The sequence below is a fragment of the Camelus dromedarius genome, chromosome 33 (genome assembly GCF_036321535.1).
Source record: "Camelus dromedarius isolate mCamDro1 chromosome 33, mCamDro1.pat, whole genome shotgun sequence".
Taxonomy (NCBI): Eukaryota; Metazoa; Chordata; class Mammalia; order Artiodactyla; family Camelidae; genus Camelus; species Camelus dromedarius.
The window spans coordinates 8,534,364-8,554,272 of record NC_087468.1 but is presented as its reverse complement, the minus strand read 5'-3'; the positions used below and the strand labels follow the sequence as shown (position 1 = coordinate 8,554,272).

The window sequence follows — 19,909 nt, the reverse complement described above, 5'->3', positions numbered from 1 at the left end:
TTTTAAAAAATCAAGGGGTGCCCACATCCAGAGAGAATGTAGCCGGGATGGTATAGCAGAGGACTGATGAATGGACCATCATTTTAAAACATTCTCTTAAGGATGGAAATCTTGCTTGTTCCCAATAATAAAGTTTTATGGACAGCAAGATAATTTTAAATGACAGCACATTTAAACCTCTGCTTACAGTAGCCATAACCTGGCCCACTAGGAGACATACTCACATGTTTTCTATATAGCATCTGATAGTCCTGATTCAAATTTGTTAAGGATGAAAACAACTTGAGATAAGCTACAAGGATACATTGTACAGCATGGAAAATATAGCCAACATTTTATAATAGCTCTAAATGGAGTATAACCTTTAAAATTGTGAACCACTATATTGTATACCTGTAACTTATATAATATTGCATAGCAACCACACTTCAATAAAAAGTTAAAAATAACTTGGACTAGCACTCGAATATTTTAAAATGATTTTGGTAAATGTTACACTGTGTAACTAGACGATCCATTGTTAACCTTGTCCCCCACTCCATTTTCCTTTTCCTGTCCTCTTCTGTTCAAAGCCATTTTTCTTAAGAAAGTCCATGAATCTCCTCAGTGCCCTCCGACACCCCGTCCCCTTTCCCGGATGACCTGTTTCTAACACGAGGTGGGGGTTGGCAGGGGGGATCTGTGAGCAAGAGCATTTATTGTGGTGTCTGTGGGAAGGAACTGGAGAGGCAAGGCAAGCAGGCTTAGGATTGGTTGGTTTGACGAACTGCAGGGCTCTGGGGCACAGGGGTTGTCTCTGGCTATCTGACACCTGGCCCTGGGGTGATTCGGACAGGTGGATGGTGGCCCAGAGTGTGGGAGCCTGATGGAGAAGGTGACAGGGTGTGGGCGCTGGATAGGTTGGCTTGTGTTTCAAAACTGCATCCCTGGGCCGAGCCCACCTGAGGAGCGGGATGAGGAGGGAGGCAGAGGCCACGGCTCACCACGGCATCAGGTTGGGTTGTCCATCACAAGGTGGGTCAAGGTTATTGCCTTACGAACATCACTGCTATGAACAGTCTTATGTTCTGGTGTGTTGGCCTCTCATCCGCTCAGTCTCACTTCCTCTCAGCGTCTCTGTTTTCTCCAGCTGTTGCTGGGATAAGTGACTACTGGCGGTGCAACCGCAGCAGCTCACCACAGCTGTCCTATGTCCTTTCTGCCTCAGGGCCTCTGTGCCACCTGTGGTGTGGGACACTGGTAGGGTTCCACTGAGCAACGTGACCACCCAGGCACATGGAACATTAACACCCATCAGGACAACTTTTGACCCATGGGTACAGGAGCCAGTGGGATAAATACTCCCACTTCCAAATCACCAGTGGATACTTTTGAAAGCCATGCTACACATTTCCTCAGAGGGTACCCAACAGAACTGAGCCACACTGCTCACAGTGGTAACCAACTCAGTGACGCTCCCTGAGAGTGGCTTACCTTCCTCCGTGAGCCAGTCATTCTAGTCCCCCTACCTTTGTTCTGTAGGACCATGTCCCGAAGGGACTACCTACGTGCAAGTCCTCTTAGGCTCAGTTCCTGGGAAGAAGCTGAGCTCAAGGACAGGTGCACACACAAGGGCTCTCTAGAGTACATACCTTGTAGTGGAGTTGTGGGTTCTGGGGGGAAGAATGTTTCATTTAGTTACATCATGTCACACTGATTTCCAAAATGACTGTACCTTCAGATTGTATACATGTATGTTGTTTCAGCCACCCAGTCTACGACAGCTTGTTACGACAACTCAAGCCGACAGAAACATTGTCAAACTGTTTTCCAAAATCATTTTTTTAACCTCTTTATAGTGCTACTAGCAATATATGAGAACTACAAGGGGTCTCCAAATGGCTCCTCTTACACACGAGCTATTTCAAATTGGAGCTCAGTTACTTGGCTTAGTAACATTTTCCATAGATTTCAGATTGGTTTATTGTAAGCAGTCCTGAGCTGTCATGTATATGCAGTTCCAGAAAAGGACCCCTCCCCTACCCCAACTAGCAAATACTATCAGGTTTGGCTGCAGGAAATTGATCACTGATATATTTATAAGCAGATCTGACTAGGGACGGGGGAAAACAGATTTCAGATCCGCTGCTTAAGCATTACTTCTCATTAACAAATACTTTGTCAAGGACAACGAGAGGCACATAGTCAAAGGTAACAAAGCACTATTTAAAATTGGGGGCCTGGAAATGTCCAAAAGGAGCCTGAGATGTCTCCTTGAGTCAAAAAAAAAAAAAAAAGTAGACAAGACCAATGGATCATGTCAAAAGAGCCAACTTGAAAGATCTTCCACTGGGAAAAGATAGAATTTAAGCATCAAAAAGCATAAAAATGATGGTAGTTAAAAAAAATCTAAACATACATTTACGGTACTTTTCGGCAACTGCACTCTTGGGCATTTATCCCAGAGAAATAAAAACACATGTCCTGCACAAAAACCTATATATGCACCATTGCTCATAGCAGCTTTATCTGTAATAGCCTCAACCTGGAAACAACCCAAATGTCCCTCAATATGTGAATGGTTAAATCAATGGTGGTGCAGCCATAGCATCAAATACTCCTCAGCACTAAAAAAAAACTATTAATAAATGCAGCAATTCGGGTGGATCTTCAGAGCACCATGCTGAGTGAAATACAGCTAGTCTCATAGGTCACATATGGTATGATTTCATTTGTATAACATTATCAAAGTGACAAAATTACAAAGATGGAAAACAGATCAGTGGTTGCTAAGGGTTAGTGATGGTGTATGTGTGTGTGTTTTGGTGTGAGTGGCTATCAAGCAGCGGCAGGAGGGAGATCTTTGTGGTGATAAACAGTTCTGTTCATCTTGACTATGGTGACGGTTACACAAATCCACATTTAATTCATTTCTTACGTAACATGAGATCAGTAAAATATTTTCTCATTTCCACTGATACCTGATATCATGTTAAACGTGAATTGTTCCATTCCTTTTAAATACCATAATCAGTTACATAAAAATGGATTGCTTTACCAATGATCTATGCTTCATTTCAACATTTTTTAGGATTTTGCTACAAAGAGGGGAACACTGCATCAGCGGGATATCCTCATTTGTAGCAGCCATTGTTGGAGTCATAATTCTACCCCACTTTAAGAAAAGTGCAGGGGAGGGTATAGCTCAGCAGCAGAGTGCATCCCTAGCATGCATGAGGTTCTGGGTTCAATCCCCAGTGCCTCCATTAAAAAAATGAATACATAAGTAAACCTAATTACCTCCCCCTCCAAAAAAAAAAAAAAAAGAAAAAGAAAAGAAAAATGTAATATAACCAAAAGAAGTTGGGATGCTTTAAAGGGCCAATGAGTAGGTCTAACAGTGCTATCAAATTATTGAGTTTTTTACCTCCCTGCATACAAAAGCCCAGGACCAGATGGCTTCACTGGGGAATTCTATCAAACATACAAAGAAGAACATACACCAATCTTTCTCAAACTCTTCCAGAAGACTGAAGAGGAGGGGGTACTCACAAACTCATTCTATGAAGCCACCATCACCCTGATACCAAAACCAGACAAAGACTCTACAAAAAAACAAATTTATAGGCCAATATCACTGATGAACACAGATGCAAAAGTACTCAACAAAGTATTAGTAAACAGAATCCAAAAGCACATAAAAAAGATCATACACCATGATCAAGTTGGGTTCATCCCAAGGACAGAAGGATGGTTCTACATGCAAATCAGTCAATGTGATACACCACATCCACAAAAGAAAGGACAAAAACCATATGATCATCTCAACAGATGCAGAAAAAGCATTTGATATAATTCAACATCCATTTATGATAAAAATTCTTACCAAAGTGGGTATAAAAGTAACATATCTCAATATAATAAAAGCTATTTATGACAAACCCACAGCCAGCACAGTACTCAATGGTGAAAAGCTTAAAGCCTTCCCGCTGAAATCTGGAACAAGACAAGGATGCCCACTCTTACCACTTCTATTTAACATAGTATTGGAAGTCCTAGCCGCAGCAATGAGGCAAGAAAAAGAAATAAAAGGGTTCCAAATCGTAAGAGAAGAGGAAAACTGTCACTATAGGTGGATGACATGATACTATATACAGAAAACCCTAAAAGCTCCCTATGAAAACTCCGTATGATAAAAGAATTTGACAAGGAAGCAGGTTACAAGATTAACACACAGAAATCAGTAGTATTTCTTTACACTAACAATGAAATATCAGAAAAAGAAAGCAAAGAAACAATCTCTTTTAAAATTACATCCGGGGGGAGTGTATAGCTCAGTGGCAGAGCCCATGCTTAGCATGCGCTAGGTCCTGGGTTCAATCCCTAATACCTCCTTTAAAAATAAATAAGTAAACCTAATTACCTCCCTCCACTAAATAAATAAATAAATAAATAAATAAATAAATAAATAAATAAATAAATAAATAAAAATAAAATTGCATATAACAAAATAAAACACTTAGGAATAAATCTGACTGAGGAGGTTAAAGACTTACAGGCAGAGAACTACCAAACACTGATTAAGGAAATTAAAGATGACTTAAAGAATGGAAAGATATCCTATGCTCTTGGATTGGAAGAATTAATATTGTTAAAATGGCCAGATTACCCAAAGCAATCTACAATGATGTATTACCTCACATGGGTCAGAATGACCATCATCAAAAAGTCTATAAATAATACATGCTGGAGAGGGTGTGGGGAAAAAGGAGCCCTCCTACACTGCTGGTGGGAATTTGGTTTGGTGCAGCCATTATGGAAAACAGTATGGACACTCCTCAAAAAATTAAAATTAGACTTACCACATGATTCAGCAACCCCAATCCTGGGCATATATCTGGAGGGAACTCTAACTCGAAAAGACACATGAACCCCAATGTTCATAGCAGCACTATTCACAATAGCCAAGACATGGAAGCAACCTAAATGCCCATCAACAGAGGTCTGGAAAAAGAAGCTGTGGTATATTTATACAATGGAATACTACTCAGCTATAAAAAAGAATAAAATAATGCCATTTGCAGCAACATGGATAGATCTGGAGATCGTCTTTCTAAGTGAAGTAAACCAGAAAGAGAAAGAAAAATACCATATGATATCACTCATACATGTAATCTAAAAAAAGAATAAAAGAAGACACTAGTGAACTTATCTACAAAAACAGAAACAGACTCACAGATGTAGTAAACAAACATATGGTTACCAAGGCGGAAAGGGGTGGGAATGGGGAAGGGATAAATTGGGAGTTTGAGATTTGCAAATACTAACTACTATATATAAAATAGATAAACAAGTTTCTCCTGTAGAGCACAGGGAACTCTATTCAGTATCTTGCAGTAACCTATAATGAAAAGAATATGAAAACGAATATATTTATGTATTCATATGACAGAGACATTATGCTGTACACCAGAAATCGACACATTGTAACTGAGTATACTTCAGTAAAAAACAAAACAAAAAAAGTGATTGAGTTGTTTTTCTCTGCCTCACTGCCTGAGTGGATCTTTCTACAAATTGCATTCTGATTGGGGCACTGCCAAGAGGAAGGCAACATGTCACCATCAGCCTTTGCTTGTACCAGTCTGCATTCTGCAAACTTTATCTTTCTCTGGAGAATGATCCATGAGTTTACCACCAACACAATTTCTCAAATTTCTCATAGAAGTACTGGGAACGACCCGAAGAAAAACAACAGAGGGAAAAATTATTCTCTGAATCAGTTTATGTATGATTCATCAAAACCAACTCCTTGAAACACATATAAGCATAAAATAGTGCTACATCTATTACGCACCTAAAATCTTCTTTCTCATCAATACAAAAGCTTCAGCACTTAATACATTTTTAAGAATAGAAAATCTGTTTCCTTGTGTCCTAGTGAAATAACTAATCTTACACATTAGCATCACTTTCCCTAAAATAAATATTTTCACATACTAGGACACATCTGATATGTGGATCACAAATTTCTGTCCATCATTCAGGGTGATGAGGGTTTCCTGTCCCAGAGGAAGGCTGAGTTTGATGGTGCTTTCCGTGGCCTTATCTTCCAACAATATCTGGATGAGCTGCCGGGGGGGAAATAGTTATAAGGAAAAGACAAAAAGAGGAAGTTATACTATTCCCCATTTCAGGACCCACTGATTGAATTCTCCTCCCACACCTCGCCCCCACCCTGGGACCTACTCCAGGAGACTCTGAGTTCTCAGGGGAATGCCCAGCAGCTGGTGAGGACTTCGTGGAAGGAATCTCAGACCCAGGATGATGGGAGAAAGAGGGGGCCCAGGTAGTGGGAGCAGGGGGGCTCTTTTAGGAAAAGGAATGTGGGCCTGTAGTTGTTTGTGAGGGCTCAGAGCTAAACAGCACTGCCATTAAAGACACAGAAGGGTCGGTTCTGAAAGTCAGGAGGGAACCCATGAAACACCCCCAGGTCCTCGGGCTACAACGCTCATCACTTCGGCTGTCTTCCAGACAGACACCGAGCCCCGTGCTCTCAGCAGCTCTGAGCTGACAGAGTTGGCTCAAATTCCCACACAGACCCTTCCTCCACCACCCGTCAAATGTACCCATAGCTTAGGGGGAAGGCCAATGAAACCTGTCATTGGTTAAATTAATGCTCGACTGGGTAGCAACAGACTTGGGAGATTCGCTGATGCTGCCTTACGAGCAAGCTCTCAGGCACCCAGTTGCCTGAGCAAGTCTTGCAGGAAAACATGCCTCCCTGCCCTTAGCTCCGAGGGTACTCGGAAGAGGGGCAGATCACTGGACGTGAGTACTTTCAAATGGATAGATATGTATTTTTCTATCTGACTTTTTAAATTACCCACCCCTTCCCCATAAGCTAACATATTTTGACAAAGATGTGCCCAAGATAACTTCGAACACAAGGTTAATAATGGAAGTACAGTTACCGCCTAATCTCTCTAAATTCAATAATAACCATCACCAACCAATGGAAAGATGTTTTTCTTCCCCTCTCATAGCAAAATGAAACAACACTGTCTTCAACTTTACCCTATAGCTGAAGTCACCTGTTTTAAAACATTTTTGCCAGGCTTTAATCCCTGAGCACACGACCTAAATTGAAAACTGTGTAGTAGGTTTTTAAGAAGAATACCGTTTATTTAATATCAGTAAAATTTCCCCCTTTATTCATAAACACATTTGGCATCTTACTATTTTGAGCTTTGCTAAGACAGAGAAGAGGGACAGATGGATGTGACAACTGGATGCGATGACCCCGGTGGTCATGGTAGGTGTAGGGCAGTGCTACACTGTTCAGAGGAGGAGGCTGCCCCAGGTGTGCAGCAGAATGGACGTTGATGCCTGGCAGGTGAATGCAGACAGGACACAGAGGACGGGCTTCTTTGCTGATGATGGGTGCAAACGCTGAATAATGAATGCCACGAAAATGAGGCGAGCGTAACTTTTTGGTGTTAGATGGTTTAAGTCATTATAGCCAATTCAGCAGACGCACATGAGCAGAAGCAGGTTTAATTAATCTCGGATGCATATTCCCTTGGATTATCTGACATTCATCTGCTTGTACTGCTTTATTATGTAGTTTAATTAAATATGTAATGTCTTCTCTCTTGTTTCCGCCAATTAAATATAGGTCAAACCTCACTGTAATGAACTTCGGAATTGCTGGGGGATGGGGTAGAGAGTGTTCTGGAAAGGTGTTCAGACCAGGAGGTTTTTTGGAGAAACAGTAATGATGACTAGGGTTAAGGTTACTTACTATGGTCTAAGAATTTTATAATAATTAACTTATTTAGACCTCATGGGAGCCCTATGGAATTAGATCTATTGATTCCCATTTTGTAGATGAAGGAACCGAGGAACAGATAAATTAAGCAACTTGCCCAAGGTTCTCAGCTCATAAGTGAAAGATGGAGAACTCGAACCCAGGAAGTTAGGTACCAGAACTGCCCACTTGCTTCCCCAAGTAATCAGACTGGAAGAATTTCAGTGCTTGTCACTCAGCTTGGCGGGAGTGGTGACCTGTCGCCCCGTGAGTCTAACCGTGCCAGGCAGGCCCTGGGAAGGCAAAGCACAGGCCATCCACACATTCCACACCTACAACGAGCCAGTGCCCCAGGGACCTGAGCTGCCAGTGAGCGACAGATACGCTTTGTCATCACCCCCCGGGCAAAACCAGCTAAAGCAAAGGCGGATCTAGAATCCTGTATCCTTGTTTGGACGATGTGACCTCCCTGAGTTTCTTAACCACCTGATAGTTCTTAGCTCCCCGCAAACACTGTGCGCAAGCTGGGGCCCTGGCGTCTGTACCTTATTGCTGGTGGTGGTGTCCACCAGGAAGCCCGGGACCCTGACCACCACACTGTTCCCAGCCGGGTCACATCCGTCCTGGCTCCTGTGTCTCAGCGTCACCCGGGGGAGGTCCGCACCCAGGACTTCAGGCTCCTGAGCAGGTGAGCCATCTGGACGGTGGAAGGGCTCCTGGTCTGGTGGGACAGGAGGCTGGTCATCCGGTAGCATGTCCTTCAGATTTCCCATGTCCTTGTCCTCCTCTTCCTTTTCTAGGCACGACTGAATTATGTGAATCATGTATTCCAAAAGCAGCAAATGAAACAGGTGCCAGGAGCCTACATTTTAAAAAACAACCAGAAATGAATAATTCAATAGATGGACAGGTGAGCAGACCCCCGTGAAACCAACATCTTTCCTGGGGCTTTTAAGTCCTGTGTGCTGGAGCTTCACGCCCACGGCTGATCCTGAGAGTCCTGGACAGGGTCCATCACCTGCCAGCATCCCACACACAGAGGACCCCAGCAAGGCGGCTACTGGACAGAAAGCACAGGGAGCCTATTGCATGGCCTGAGCCATGAAAGGGAACATAAAACCCAGCTAGTGTGGGATGGGAGGAGAGCAACCCGGCAGAAAAAATGGGTGCCCTTCCCAGAGCTGGAGGACCTGTCCCTCCGCCTCCTGCAGCTGACACGAGGGAGAGGAAGGGAGGAGGCGGGAGGGACGTGTTGCAGCTGGCATGGCTGCATCTCCTGGTGGGAGGTGGGGAAGGGAAGCATCCTCTGACCTAGGCCTGCATGGGCTGTCATCAGGGAGTTTGGGGGCGGGAGTACAAGAGGATGTGTGGCTCAGCTGAGTGCTCCGAATCCCAAGGACTTTGGTTCCAGGAAAGAAAAGGGTAATAAATGTTCAGCTGAGAAATGGGGGTGGGAGTAGAGAGGGGCTCCGGCATATTACAACTGTTAAAAGATAATTTAATGAAGGTAAAACCACGACTCATACAGATATGAAATGAACGTGTATGAGAGATTTCGTGGAACTCAACTTGGGTACTAGTAAGCCATTGCAACTGATTCAAAAGAGGACTCAAAGTGCTAAATGTACAGTAAAGCATGCTGCTGACATTAATTTACAAGCAGATGCCAAACAGATCTGCCCCCAGGGCAGTCATCAACTGTACCCACCTGACACACGAGTCTGCATTTCTGGGGGAGAATCATTTGCACTGTTACCCGTTTGGCACAATTTACAGAGCCGTACAACAGGGCAAAGACAAGGAGAGGTGGCAACAGCCTCCGAAGGGTGTTGAACCTTTCTGTCCATTTCAAAGATTTACACCACGTTCATTACTGACAGATCTTCGGTGAGAGATGCTGTCTCTGGGAGACGGCATGACCTGGTCTGGAATAAGCCTAACCAAAACACAACACCTGGCTTGTTTAACTCTGTGACACCATGGTCCACATGAAGAGGGAAGACGCGTGGTGTGAACACTCTGACTTCACACGGAGGGCCAAGAAGGAAGAGGGGGAAGCACCAGCCACAGGGCTGGGTGTCGGTCTGTGGCTGCCCGGGAACTCTGCTCTGGAAGAGCGTGAGCATAAAGCAATCACTTTGATCTTCAGTTAAGGGGGAGCCTCATTACTAACGGGGGTGGGCTGCAAGGCTGCTTACAGCAGCAACCCCAAGGAGCTCCAGTGTTTGCAAAATGGTCTAGAGGAGGGCTTGTCTTCCCCTCCTCTTCCACGTCCCCACTGGGAGGGTGTCTGGCAGGGATTCCGCACCCTGACTGGCGTGTGAGCTCATGGGGTGGAGGCTCTGTCTCTCTTTCCAAGGCTGTCAGCCGAGTGCCCGGTGCCCAGTGCCCAGGAAGGTGCCTGGGACTTTGAAGGGTCATGCTAATATCTGCTGAAATGAGGGATCCCTTCCATGGGGCTGGAGGGTTCCGTGGTGAACTCCCCCTCCCACAGCTCTCCTACGTCTGCATCACAGATGTGACAGATGTGACCTGCCCTGAGACAGGAGGGAGGGGGCAGGGCACAACCATGAAAAGAATGACACAGCCACTGGGCACACGACATACACTGGCTAGAACCAACGAGGCCCAAGATGGCAGATTAGGCTTTAGGCAGACCCTGAGCCTCTTTGCATGCTCACTGTGTTGTATTAGGGGCTTAGTGACACTCCCGCGGGCTCGGTGACAGTTCCCAGGCTGAGCATAAAAGGCCAAAAAGTAGGTGCGGGCCCGATTCCTGTAAATCCCCGCCCCTTCCCCAAAACAGTTGGAATAGCTGAAATAATCCTCCCACCTCTCAGGCTACGAAATCACCCAGCCCATAAAAATTAACCTCCCCCGCACCTCGGGCCGCTCCCCCTCCCGAGACAGACGGCGCTCTGTCTATGGAATGTGTCTCTCTGAGCTGGCTTTCCCTTCACCACGGCTTGCTCTTGAATTCTTTCCTGTGTGAGAGAAGAACCCACTCCCCGGTAACAGCCCCTGCAGAGAAAGACCATCCACTGGACCAGAAAGTTTGCAAAACAGCCGCTGCTTGACTCCAACATCTGCCCACCCTGGGGCCTCTACCCGTTGTTACGCGGGGAAGTTAAATCCAGGTGCCCCAAAGAACTCATTTTTTTCCCCTCCATCTCACTCAGGAGATGGAGAAAAAGAAAGCGCTTGGTGCTTTTCTCAAAATGTCCTGAAGCAAACAATTCAAAACCCCAGAGAAAATGAATATATGTATATTCATGTATGATGGAAGAATTGTGCTGCACACCAGAAACTGACACCACATGGTAAATTGACTGTAAGCCCGGGAGGCTTCCTGTGAGTTGGACAATGGGAGGGGGAGTGGGGCGCGGTCCCGCTGTTTAAGGGACTGTCACGCTGCCGTTACGAAAAGATCATCGTGGTTTTGTCTGTGTTGTGTTTTAATAAAAAGGCAAAAAGATGAGGACTGGGTTCCCCACAGCAACATGGAAAACACTTCTGGTGGAAAACACCTGTAAAAGGTAGAATCCAAAATGCTGTGCATCCCCAGACTCACCGAAGCTGTCCCTGTGGCAGAGGGTCATGGCTTTGCTCACGGCCGTGAGGAGGAAATTCCATCTCAGCTGGAAAGTGGCAGCCAGTCTCATAAACTCCTCTCTGCTTCTGCTTGGCTATTACATTTTTTGGAAGAAATTTTTTAAATGTCAAGGTTTATGATAAAAACCCAGAAGAGCAGGCTCTCAAGTGCACACCTGGGTGGGGCCCAGACACTCTCCAGGGGCCGGGTGGGGAGAGGAATGCAAGAGAGATGCGGGAGAGGAGGCTGGAGCCTGCTTCTGGTCCCTGTCATTCGTGGACAGGATTCCAGGCAGAACCCCTTGAAGTTGGCGGAGAGAAGGCAGGAGGTGGGAAAGCGACCTAATTCCTTTTTCAATAGCACACGATTTTTAAAAAGAGGTCACTTTTGAAGAGAGACAGAGGAGCCCTGCGGGGCGGCCTCGTTGAAGCCCCAGTGGTGGTTGCCGTTGGTGTCAGTGGCTAATTTACTGTTGCCACATCTGACACTGCGATACAGGGGTGCAGCACCCCCAGCCACGGGAGAGCACAAAGCTGGCCACTGTGAGTTAGCTGAGGCCCGGAAGGTCCACCTGGGTGTCCAGCGGGGCCAAGGTCATCGGACGGCCTGAGTGGCACTAAACTGGGGACCAGGGAGATGCCTCCGCGTGCAGACTAAGAAACTCCCCAGCAGATTGACAGCAGCCTTGGACCACGCGTCACATGCGTCACAAACCAACGGAGTCACACGAATTTCCCAGCACACATTGGCCTCTCTGGGGTCTCTTGCATGAAGACCACCTACGGGGTCAACCTCAAGTCTCCCAGGAAGAGCTGCAGACTGGCTAGAAACGAGGAAATGTCCTTTCTCTCTTTGTTTCTCCTCAGCCCCCAAAGGACACCCTGGGCTCCAGGTGGCTATGAACCCCCCTCGGTAGAAGCATCCTCCTCCACGACTTCAGACCACCTGGAGCGGGGCTCCCGGGAGGAACTCTCCTGGCGGTCAACACACACACACACACAGACACAGACGCCTCCTAAAACCATCCAGAGAAGCAGCAGTGAGCGGTCTCTGCACAGACGTTTACACCATAAACGTTATCAAGCCCTCCTCCGCCTGCCATCAGGGTGGTACCACTAGTTCCTATGCTTGGAAATGATTCTTGGGCCCAAACTGCACGAGGACCAAGGGAAAATGAAACGACACAGCTGAGTGCCTCCCGCTGCTGATGCCGCCGGATGCTAATGACAGAGGCCACCAGGCACCTCGGACAAGCCCAGGGCTTCACATTTGAACAGCCTGAGCATTTCACTGACAACAGTCTGCTTTTTATCAGCCAAGCTGTTGCACAAAAACAAGCCCTTCAAAGGCAGGTAGTTACAGTTAATCCCAGACTCCTACATACACTACCCTATATAAACTAGATAAACAACAAGGTCCTACTGTATAGCACAGGGAACTGTACTTAATGTTTTGTAATGAGTTGTAATGGAAAAGAACCTGAATATATAACTGAATTTCTGTGCTATATCCCTGAAACTAATGTCATACATCAGCTATACTTCAATAAAAAATGAGGATTTTCTTAAAAAAAGGCAGGCAGTTACAAAAGCACCGTTTTTCTGAGATGCCTCATTCGTGAAGGCTACAGGGGCGAGGATGGAAACACTGTGTTACGTGGTCTCGGATGCAGGGCCCGCCTGTGCTCTTCAAGGCAGGACAGGTACCAATGGTCACAGTGGGCTGATCTTGGGTCAGGCTGAGGCTGCGTGAGTGTCCAAAGAAAGGAACAGGATGGGAAGCTTCCTCCTATCGAATGGCTCTGCGCCTCTGCAGTCACACAGCTGCCCACGTCACCACTGGACGAGCGCGCCATGCCCAGGACCCAGGGGGAGGAATCCGAACCACACAGGACCTGGAATGGTATGTCCGAGGAGCCGAGAATGGAAACAGACACCTGCTGAGGATTGGAACCAGCTTTCCAGCTCCTTCCTGAGTTTTCGGGGATGGGAAGGGGGCGGGAAAGGAATGTGGCCCCGGTGTAAGAGGGTCACGTTCCGGAACCAGCCCCCAGGTCCTCCTCGCTCGCTCTCTGCCGCAGAGATGTCCTTCCTCTTCCTAAACAGGTCCTCCACTTTCCCGCCGTCCCCGCCACCCCTGCTGCCTCTCTCATGAACGGTGTCTCCCTTCAACTTACCTGAATCCTGTCCACTCTTCACCACCCAGTGTAGCCCGCCCCCCTCACCAAGGCCTTTCCCACCGGCCTCAGCCTTCAGAGGATGACGCCTCGAGGGCGGGAGGCCTGGTGTTCAAGGCAAGGATGCTGTGTCTTCCCGGACAGCATTCTCAGCTCCTGCAGGGCAACTGCTGACGCAGGTGATGACAACGGAGCCAACAGGCCTACTGAGGTCAGTCCCAGTGACACGTCGCCCAGAAGGACCCAATCCACCCACATCCAAAGCCAACTCATCTTTGCTTTTGTGAAATCAAGCCTGAGGCTTTACAGGGACTTTCTGAAAAAAAAAACACCCAGACAAGCACTGTCCTCCTCAGACAGACAAACCCGTCTTCCTTGTAAACACACCTGCTGGGTGCAAACACACTCACTCCTGCTCCCTTGTACACATACTCACCTGTACACTCACGCTCACCTGGACACACTCAACACATGCTCACCCAGGCACACATATGCTCACCTGTACACACACACCACGCACACATGCTCACCTGCACACACACACACAATGCTCACCTGCACACACACACACCACACATTTATGCTCACCTGCACACACATACACACATACCATATACATATGCTCACCTACACACACATACACAATGCTCACCTGCACACACACACACACACAACCCCCTACATGACGGCTCAGTCCCTGAGATACCATTTCCCCATCCTTAACCCCCATGCCAGCCTTGACACAGTTCCTGTCCAAAGCTCTAGAAAAAAACCTTTCTACCAGGTCATGGGCACTCAGGGCTAAAACATAGCTAGAATAACCAACAGCCACTTCTTGCCTTTAGAAAAAAACCATGGTTTTCTACCTGGAAGACCCGTGCTTGGAGATTTGCAGACAGACAATTCAGGAACACGCTGAGGTCTGTTGACGTCCCCAGCAAAGAAATTAAACTGCTCAAACCTATAAAGAGATAAAACAAACAGAAACACTGGGAGCAGTGTAACGGAATTTCTCTGCAGGTATTTGTATACCTGGTAACCTGGGGGACCAGATCCGAGCAACAGTTCAGATGAATTCTCCGCGGCCTCACACTCATTTTCAACACAAAGGCTGCCTTCTAAGGCCGGATTCGTCACCCCCAGGCTGTCTTGTTCAGCGCCATATGCTTTTGCCTTTTAGCAACCACCTCTGCCCCTTGTTGAAATGGGAAGAAATGTTTTGAAATAATAACTACACCTTTGTAATTAGACAGGACCCGCCTTCAGGTGAGCTCATCGCTTGATACAGACGTGACCTCACCCCTCCCTGCCAGTTTTATAAAAGGGGTAGTTTGTTAAGATCCTTTGACTGATGGTGGACATCAAAGCTGCTGACGGAGGCTTGGTGCCTTGCCTGGGGTTACACTCAGTCAGTACAGACCTGAGGGTGGAGCCCCGGCGCGCGTGACGCCGAGTCCCCACCTGCACAGGCAGCACCAACAGCGGAAGGACAGCCTTTGGCCTCCCCACCCGTCTGGGTGCTGCCACGTGCCAGACAGAGTTTAGAACACCCAGGGGGTGGCCGTGGCCCCGGCTGCGGTTTGGTCAGCCTTCATCTGGAAGACAGTCCAGGTCTATCTCAAGCATCCTGCCAGGTGTCGGTGGTGGCTGACGGCATGCAACCTCCCTGCCAGCTCTGAGCGTTCTCAGAAGGACACATGAGGATGCCAGCAGGAGCCCAGGGACCCTGGGCAGGCGGGTAGCACCCGGGAGGAGAGGCCTCATGTCCTCCTGGGCTCCGTGGGCTCGGGCTGGGGGTGAGAACAAGGCTTGGGTGGCCACCTGGGATTTCTAGGGGAGCCAGTAGCTGGGAGAGGGGGTTTCCATCGCCCTGAGGCCTGCTGGGTTAGGTGTTCACCTTCCAGTTGCAGGTTGGGCTGGAGGGGAGTTTCCTGGGGGTGGGGGTAAGGGTGGTGCATCTGGGATTTGAAACAGCCAGGCAGTAGGGGCCTGGGACACCATCGAAGGACAGAGAGCAGGGGGAAAAGGGGAGAAGCTATTTATCAACAAGGACTGATTTCACTACCTTAATAACTGGTACAATCCTACCAAGTCCGTCCCACTTGAAGGTCAAGGAAACCGGATTATCTGCGATACTCCTGTGCTGAACCCACGTATCCATCCGGTCCTGAGGTGCTGCCGGGTGCCAGCCCCACGCTGGGGGGGGGCAAGACAAAGCCCCCAGCCCACACCTGCAGGAGCTCCAGGCCCTGGAGGGCAGCTTTATGCACAGCTGACCCCTCCCAGCAGCTCAGATCAAGGCCTAGAGACTGGCCCTTGGGCTGGGGAGGGCGTGGGAGGGAGGCTGCAGCCCCTCCTGAAGGGCTCCAGTTCCCCCCGTGGGGACACAACGGCTCTCACTGCTGATGCTCCCCAGAGATGTAACAGCGCTGTCAGCCAGCTGCCTGTGGAAGGGAGACTTTTCCCCTTAAGAGGAACTACAATTGTCAGATAGTGTTGGGGCCCAGAGAAGGAGGCCCCAAAAAGTGCCTTGATGGCATACTGGTTAATTTGAATTAAAGTTACTTAAGAAACGGCCGACAGAGGAGGGACACTCCGACTCCCTCCTCGGTCTCCCTGGAAACAGGAAATAAATCTCCCAGGTGAAAGGCGCCCTCCCTGCACCGGGACCTAAAGAGACACCCTTGTTGCCAGAGACGGGAATTGAGGCGGAGAAGTCCGCGTACACGCACCTCTTACTTCTTTAATTTACTACCTCAAGGCAGATTCTGAGATTCTTCACTAACTGGGCATCCAAACCGAAGTTCCTTTGTTCTGTCAGTTAAGTCACAAGTGTATTGTTTCTTTGTCTAAAAAGTGTAACGGCTGCCTGCTTTGGCCACTTCTTAGGTTCTATTTCCTACGAGATCTCTGCGTGCATGATTTAAAATTCGTTTCTCTTTTTCCTGTTAATTATGTCAATTTTATTCTAAGTCCAGCACGACCACTCATGATGAGTAGAGGGAAATTCCTCCTCCTCCCCCGACAGTCGCAGATGTTCACGTGCCTAACAGCACCTGTCGTGGGTAAAAGCGCCGGGGTTACGCTTCACGCTGTTACAAACGGCCCTCGAGGATGCTCCCAGTGCTGACCGCAAGGCTGAGCGTGAAGCCCATCCAGGCAAGGCCCGAAGAGGCAACCTGTGCACGGACAAGAGGGACGCAGAAGGGCTTCCCAAAGGAGACAAGAAATCCTGTCAAGCAGCAACCGCAGTCATCTGTCTGATCTCCCAGCAACCACGTCCCGGCACCATGAACCCCAGGCCAGGCCCTGGAAGAGCGTTCCCTGGGGCACTCCTCACTGCCCGCAAGAAGACTGAGCAGATACATTATACCAAAGAGGGAAGTTCTAGTTCTTTCAATAAATTTGTAAATTAGCAGTGGCCACACCAGCCCCGAAAATACACCAAACACTGTAGCCAAGCGGCTGCGGAAGAAGGATTACATTTCATCTCCGTGTTCTCCTCCGGATCATCCGCGCTGCTCCAGCTCCCCTGCGGGGCCGTCTCGAGAACATCCCAAGTGCCCTGACAGATGATGGCATGGAGGTCCGACTTCAGGGTGCTGGCCCGCCAGCTGCTTTTCAGCACTATTCTCATGGTCTAAAGACAATGGGGAGGGGAAAACTGTATGGAGATTCCTTAAAAGACTGACAATAGACTTACCCTATGATCCAGCAATCCCACTCCTGAGCACATATCTGGAGGGGACTCTAATTTGAAAAGACACATGCACCCCAATGTACACAGCAGCACTGTTTACAGTAGCCAAGACATAGAAACAACCTAAATGTCCATTGACAGATGACTGGATAAAGAAGTTGTGGTATATTTATACAATGGAATACTACTCAGCCATAAAAAAAGAACGAAATAATGCCATTTGCAGCAACAAGGGTGAACCTGGAGATGGTCATTCTAAGTGAAGTAAAACAGAAAGAGAAAGAAAAATACCATATGATATCACTCATATGTGGAAAAAAAAGACACTAATGAACTATAAAACAGAAACAGACTAGCAGACTTAGTAAACAATCTTATGGTTACTGGGGGGGTAGGGGGTGGGAAGGGATAAATTGGGAGTTTGGTATTAGAAGATACCAAATACTACTTCTAAAATAGATAAACAACATGTTTCTTCTGTCTAGCACAGGGAACTATATTTAATATCCTGTAGTAATCTATAATGAAAAAATATGAAAACGAATATATGTATGTGTATGTATGACTGAAACATGATGCTGGGCACCAGAAATTGACACACTGTAAACTGATTAGACTTCAATTTAAAAAAAAAGACAAGAGGGGAGCACAGCACTTCGTGGACTCTCGTCGCTCCGGCCTCATCTCCGCCCCCCAAATTCCCAAGCTCTCATGGCTGTGGAAGAGAAAGAGAAGTGGGTTTGGCTGTGGCCCACTAAAGCCAAATCCTAAATGATAATGACAGTGTCTGGATTTCACACATCCTAGAACCACCCTTCTGAAAGTCAGCATCCGGAACCGCTCTGCTCACGGCCAGGTGCTGCAGGGGCTCAGGGCCCGTGGCTCCTCCTCTCCCTGCTCCTGAGTCTCGGCGCCCCCTCAACCAGCCTGAATTCCACAGAGAGGGCAACAGTGGGCGACGAGGGGCCGGCTGGGAACGTGGCTCTGGAGAAGTGACAGTGTGGGTGGCACTACAGGGTGGCTGGGGGGATTGGGAGCTGTCTGTCCTCGCCCCTGCGGAGCCTCGGGCGCTGCACTGAGCCTCAGCTGCACCACTGGACAGTCCAGCCCCTGACCATTTGGAGTCTGCAGGCAAGCTATGGGCCTCCTCACACCGGCCCTGGCAGCAGGCACTACAGCCGAGAGAACGGCCCCTGGCTGTTCCTAAACCCGCCTGAGGGCTGGGCCGGCTTTGGCTCCCTGGGCTGGCCGCTGCAGGTGGCTCACGATGAAGGCCGTGCTGAGGCCCGTGGCCAGCCAGCCCGGTCAGGGCTGTGACAGGGCGCAGCACAGGACAGGTCACAAGTGCGTGAGGGGGAAACGAACCAGAGGGCCAGTGTCTGGGGAGACCCCCGTGCTGGGAGGATGGAGATGGTGGAGGGCAGGCCTGGCTGGGCACCAACCCCTGTCTAGGACTGGTTTGGAGCAGAGGGATGGTCCCAGGCCCCATCCTGATCTGGGGCCACAAAATTTCAGTCCATGGGGCCACACACAGTTCTATCCGTCCATCTGTCCTAGGCTCTGCTATGATGCCCCATCACCTGTGATCCTGGCTGGCCCTGGCTGCCACCTCGCGGGGCCTCCCTCTGGAACTTCAGAACCTTGACCTGCTGGTCCCACCCCCTCTCCTGAATGGTGGGGGGGCCTTTCCAAGGAGGGAAGGGAGGGGCAGCTTCCAGCAGAGCACCTGGGGCCCAGCAGGCCCTCCCAGCCCACAGCCTGCCCTTTGCCCTCTGCCCTCTGCCCTCAGTCCCCTTGCACTCGCAGTCTTCACTTTGCACTTGGGGAAACGGATTTGCTGCCTCCTGCGTGGTTGCCTGAAACCTACCTTAGCCATGTTGGAAAGATAGATCTTTCTTCCCAGTCTTTTGACAAACACGGTAACATCTGTTAAGAACAATACACGTGGACGTTACTGATACAAAAACGTCAAATCCACACGCATGACAGCAGGGATGAGGCAGTCACGCAGGAGGGCACTGCTGCACACCCACCCGCCTGCACGGCCGGGCCCCAGCACCCTCGCCCCCCTCACCCACTCGCCCCTTCTCCCCAAATGGCTCTGAGACCCCGGTAGGGGTGCTCTGACGACAATACCCAAATGTGCCAGAAAAATGATGCAATCCAGCCTCGGCCACGCGTGCTCAAGGGAGTTTAGAATTTTTGCCCAGGAACGCTGAGCTCCCCTAACTTTCTCACTTCTATGTGCTCTCCTGAGAAAGACGATCAGAAATGAGAGAATGTAAGAGAGGAGGAGCTCTCCTGACTCAAGCATCAGGGACACTCGTGCTGTGTCTGCTGGGTGTTTGCTACGTGGTTGGATGGGGGAGGGAGACCTCAGAGACACACACCGCATTCCAACAGCAGGAGGAGTGCTCCCAGCCTTGTGAGGTGCAGGGAGAAGAGACTGAGGGGTTCAGGGAGGGGAGAGGCCTGTTTGGAAGAAGGTATCAAGGATGGCTTCACTTGGAAGGTGAGATTCAGCCTGGGTCTTAACGCACAGGTAGGAGTTTGCAGGGGGCTGGGGGTGGGGGAGGCAGACTAGGCACAGACAGGACCTTTGGGGGGTCAATCAGTCTTGTGTTGTTGAGGATCCCCAGTGGGTCACGGGGG

General features: G+C 48.6%; 1 protein-coding gene across 1 annotated transcript in view; it reads right to left on the bottom strand.

The window, feature by feature from the left end:
- Positions 1-5,789: 5,789 nt before the first annotated feature.
- The window catches only part of RFX8 (regulatory factor X8), a 47,670-nt gene continuing 33,550 nt past the window's right edge, over positions 5,790-19,909 (bottom strand). The window contains 7 exon segments of the mRNA XM_031441077.2: positions 5,790-5,981; positions 5,984-6,110; positions 8,335-8,651; positions 11,361-11,475; positions 14,424-14,518; positions 17,041-17,197; positions 19,125-19,183. Coding sequence (XP_031296937.2) covers positions 5,935-5,981; positions 5,984-6,110; positions 8,335-8,651; positions 11,361-11,475; positions 14,424-14,518; positions 17,041-17,197; positions 19,125-19,183 — 917 coding nt within the window. The 3' untranslated portion in view covers positions 5,790-5,934.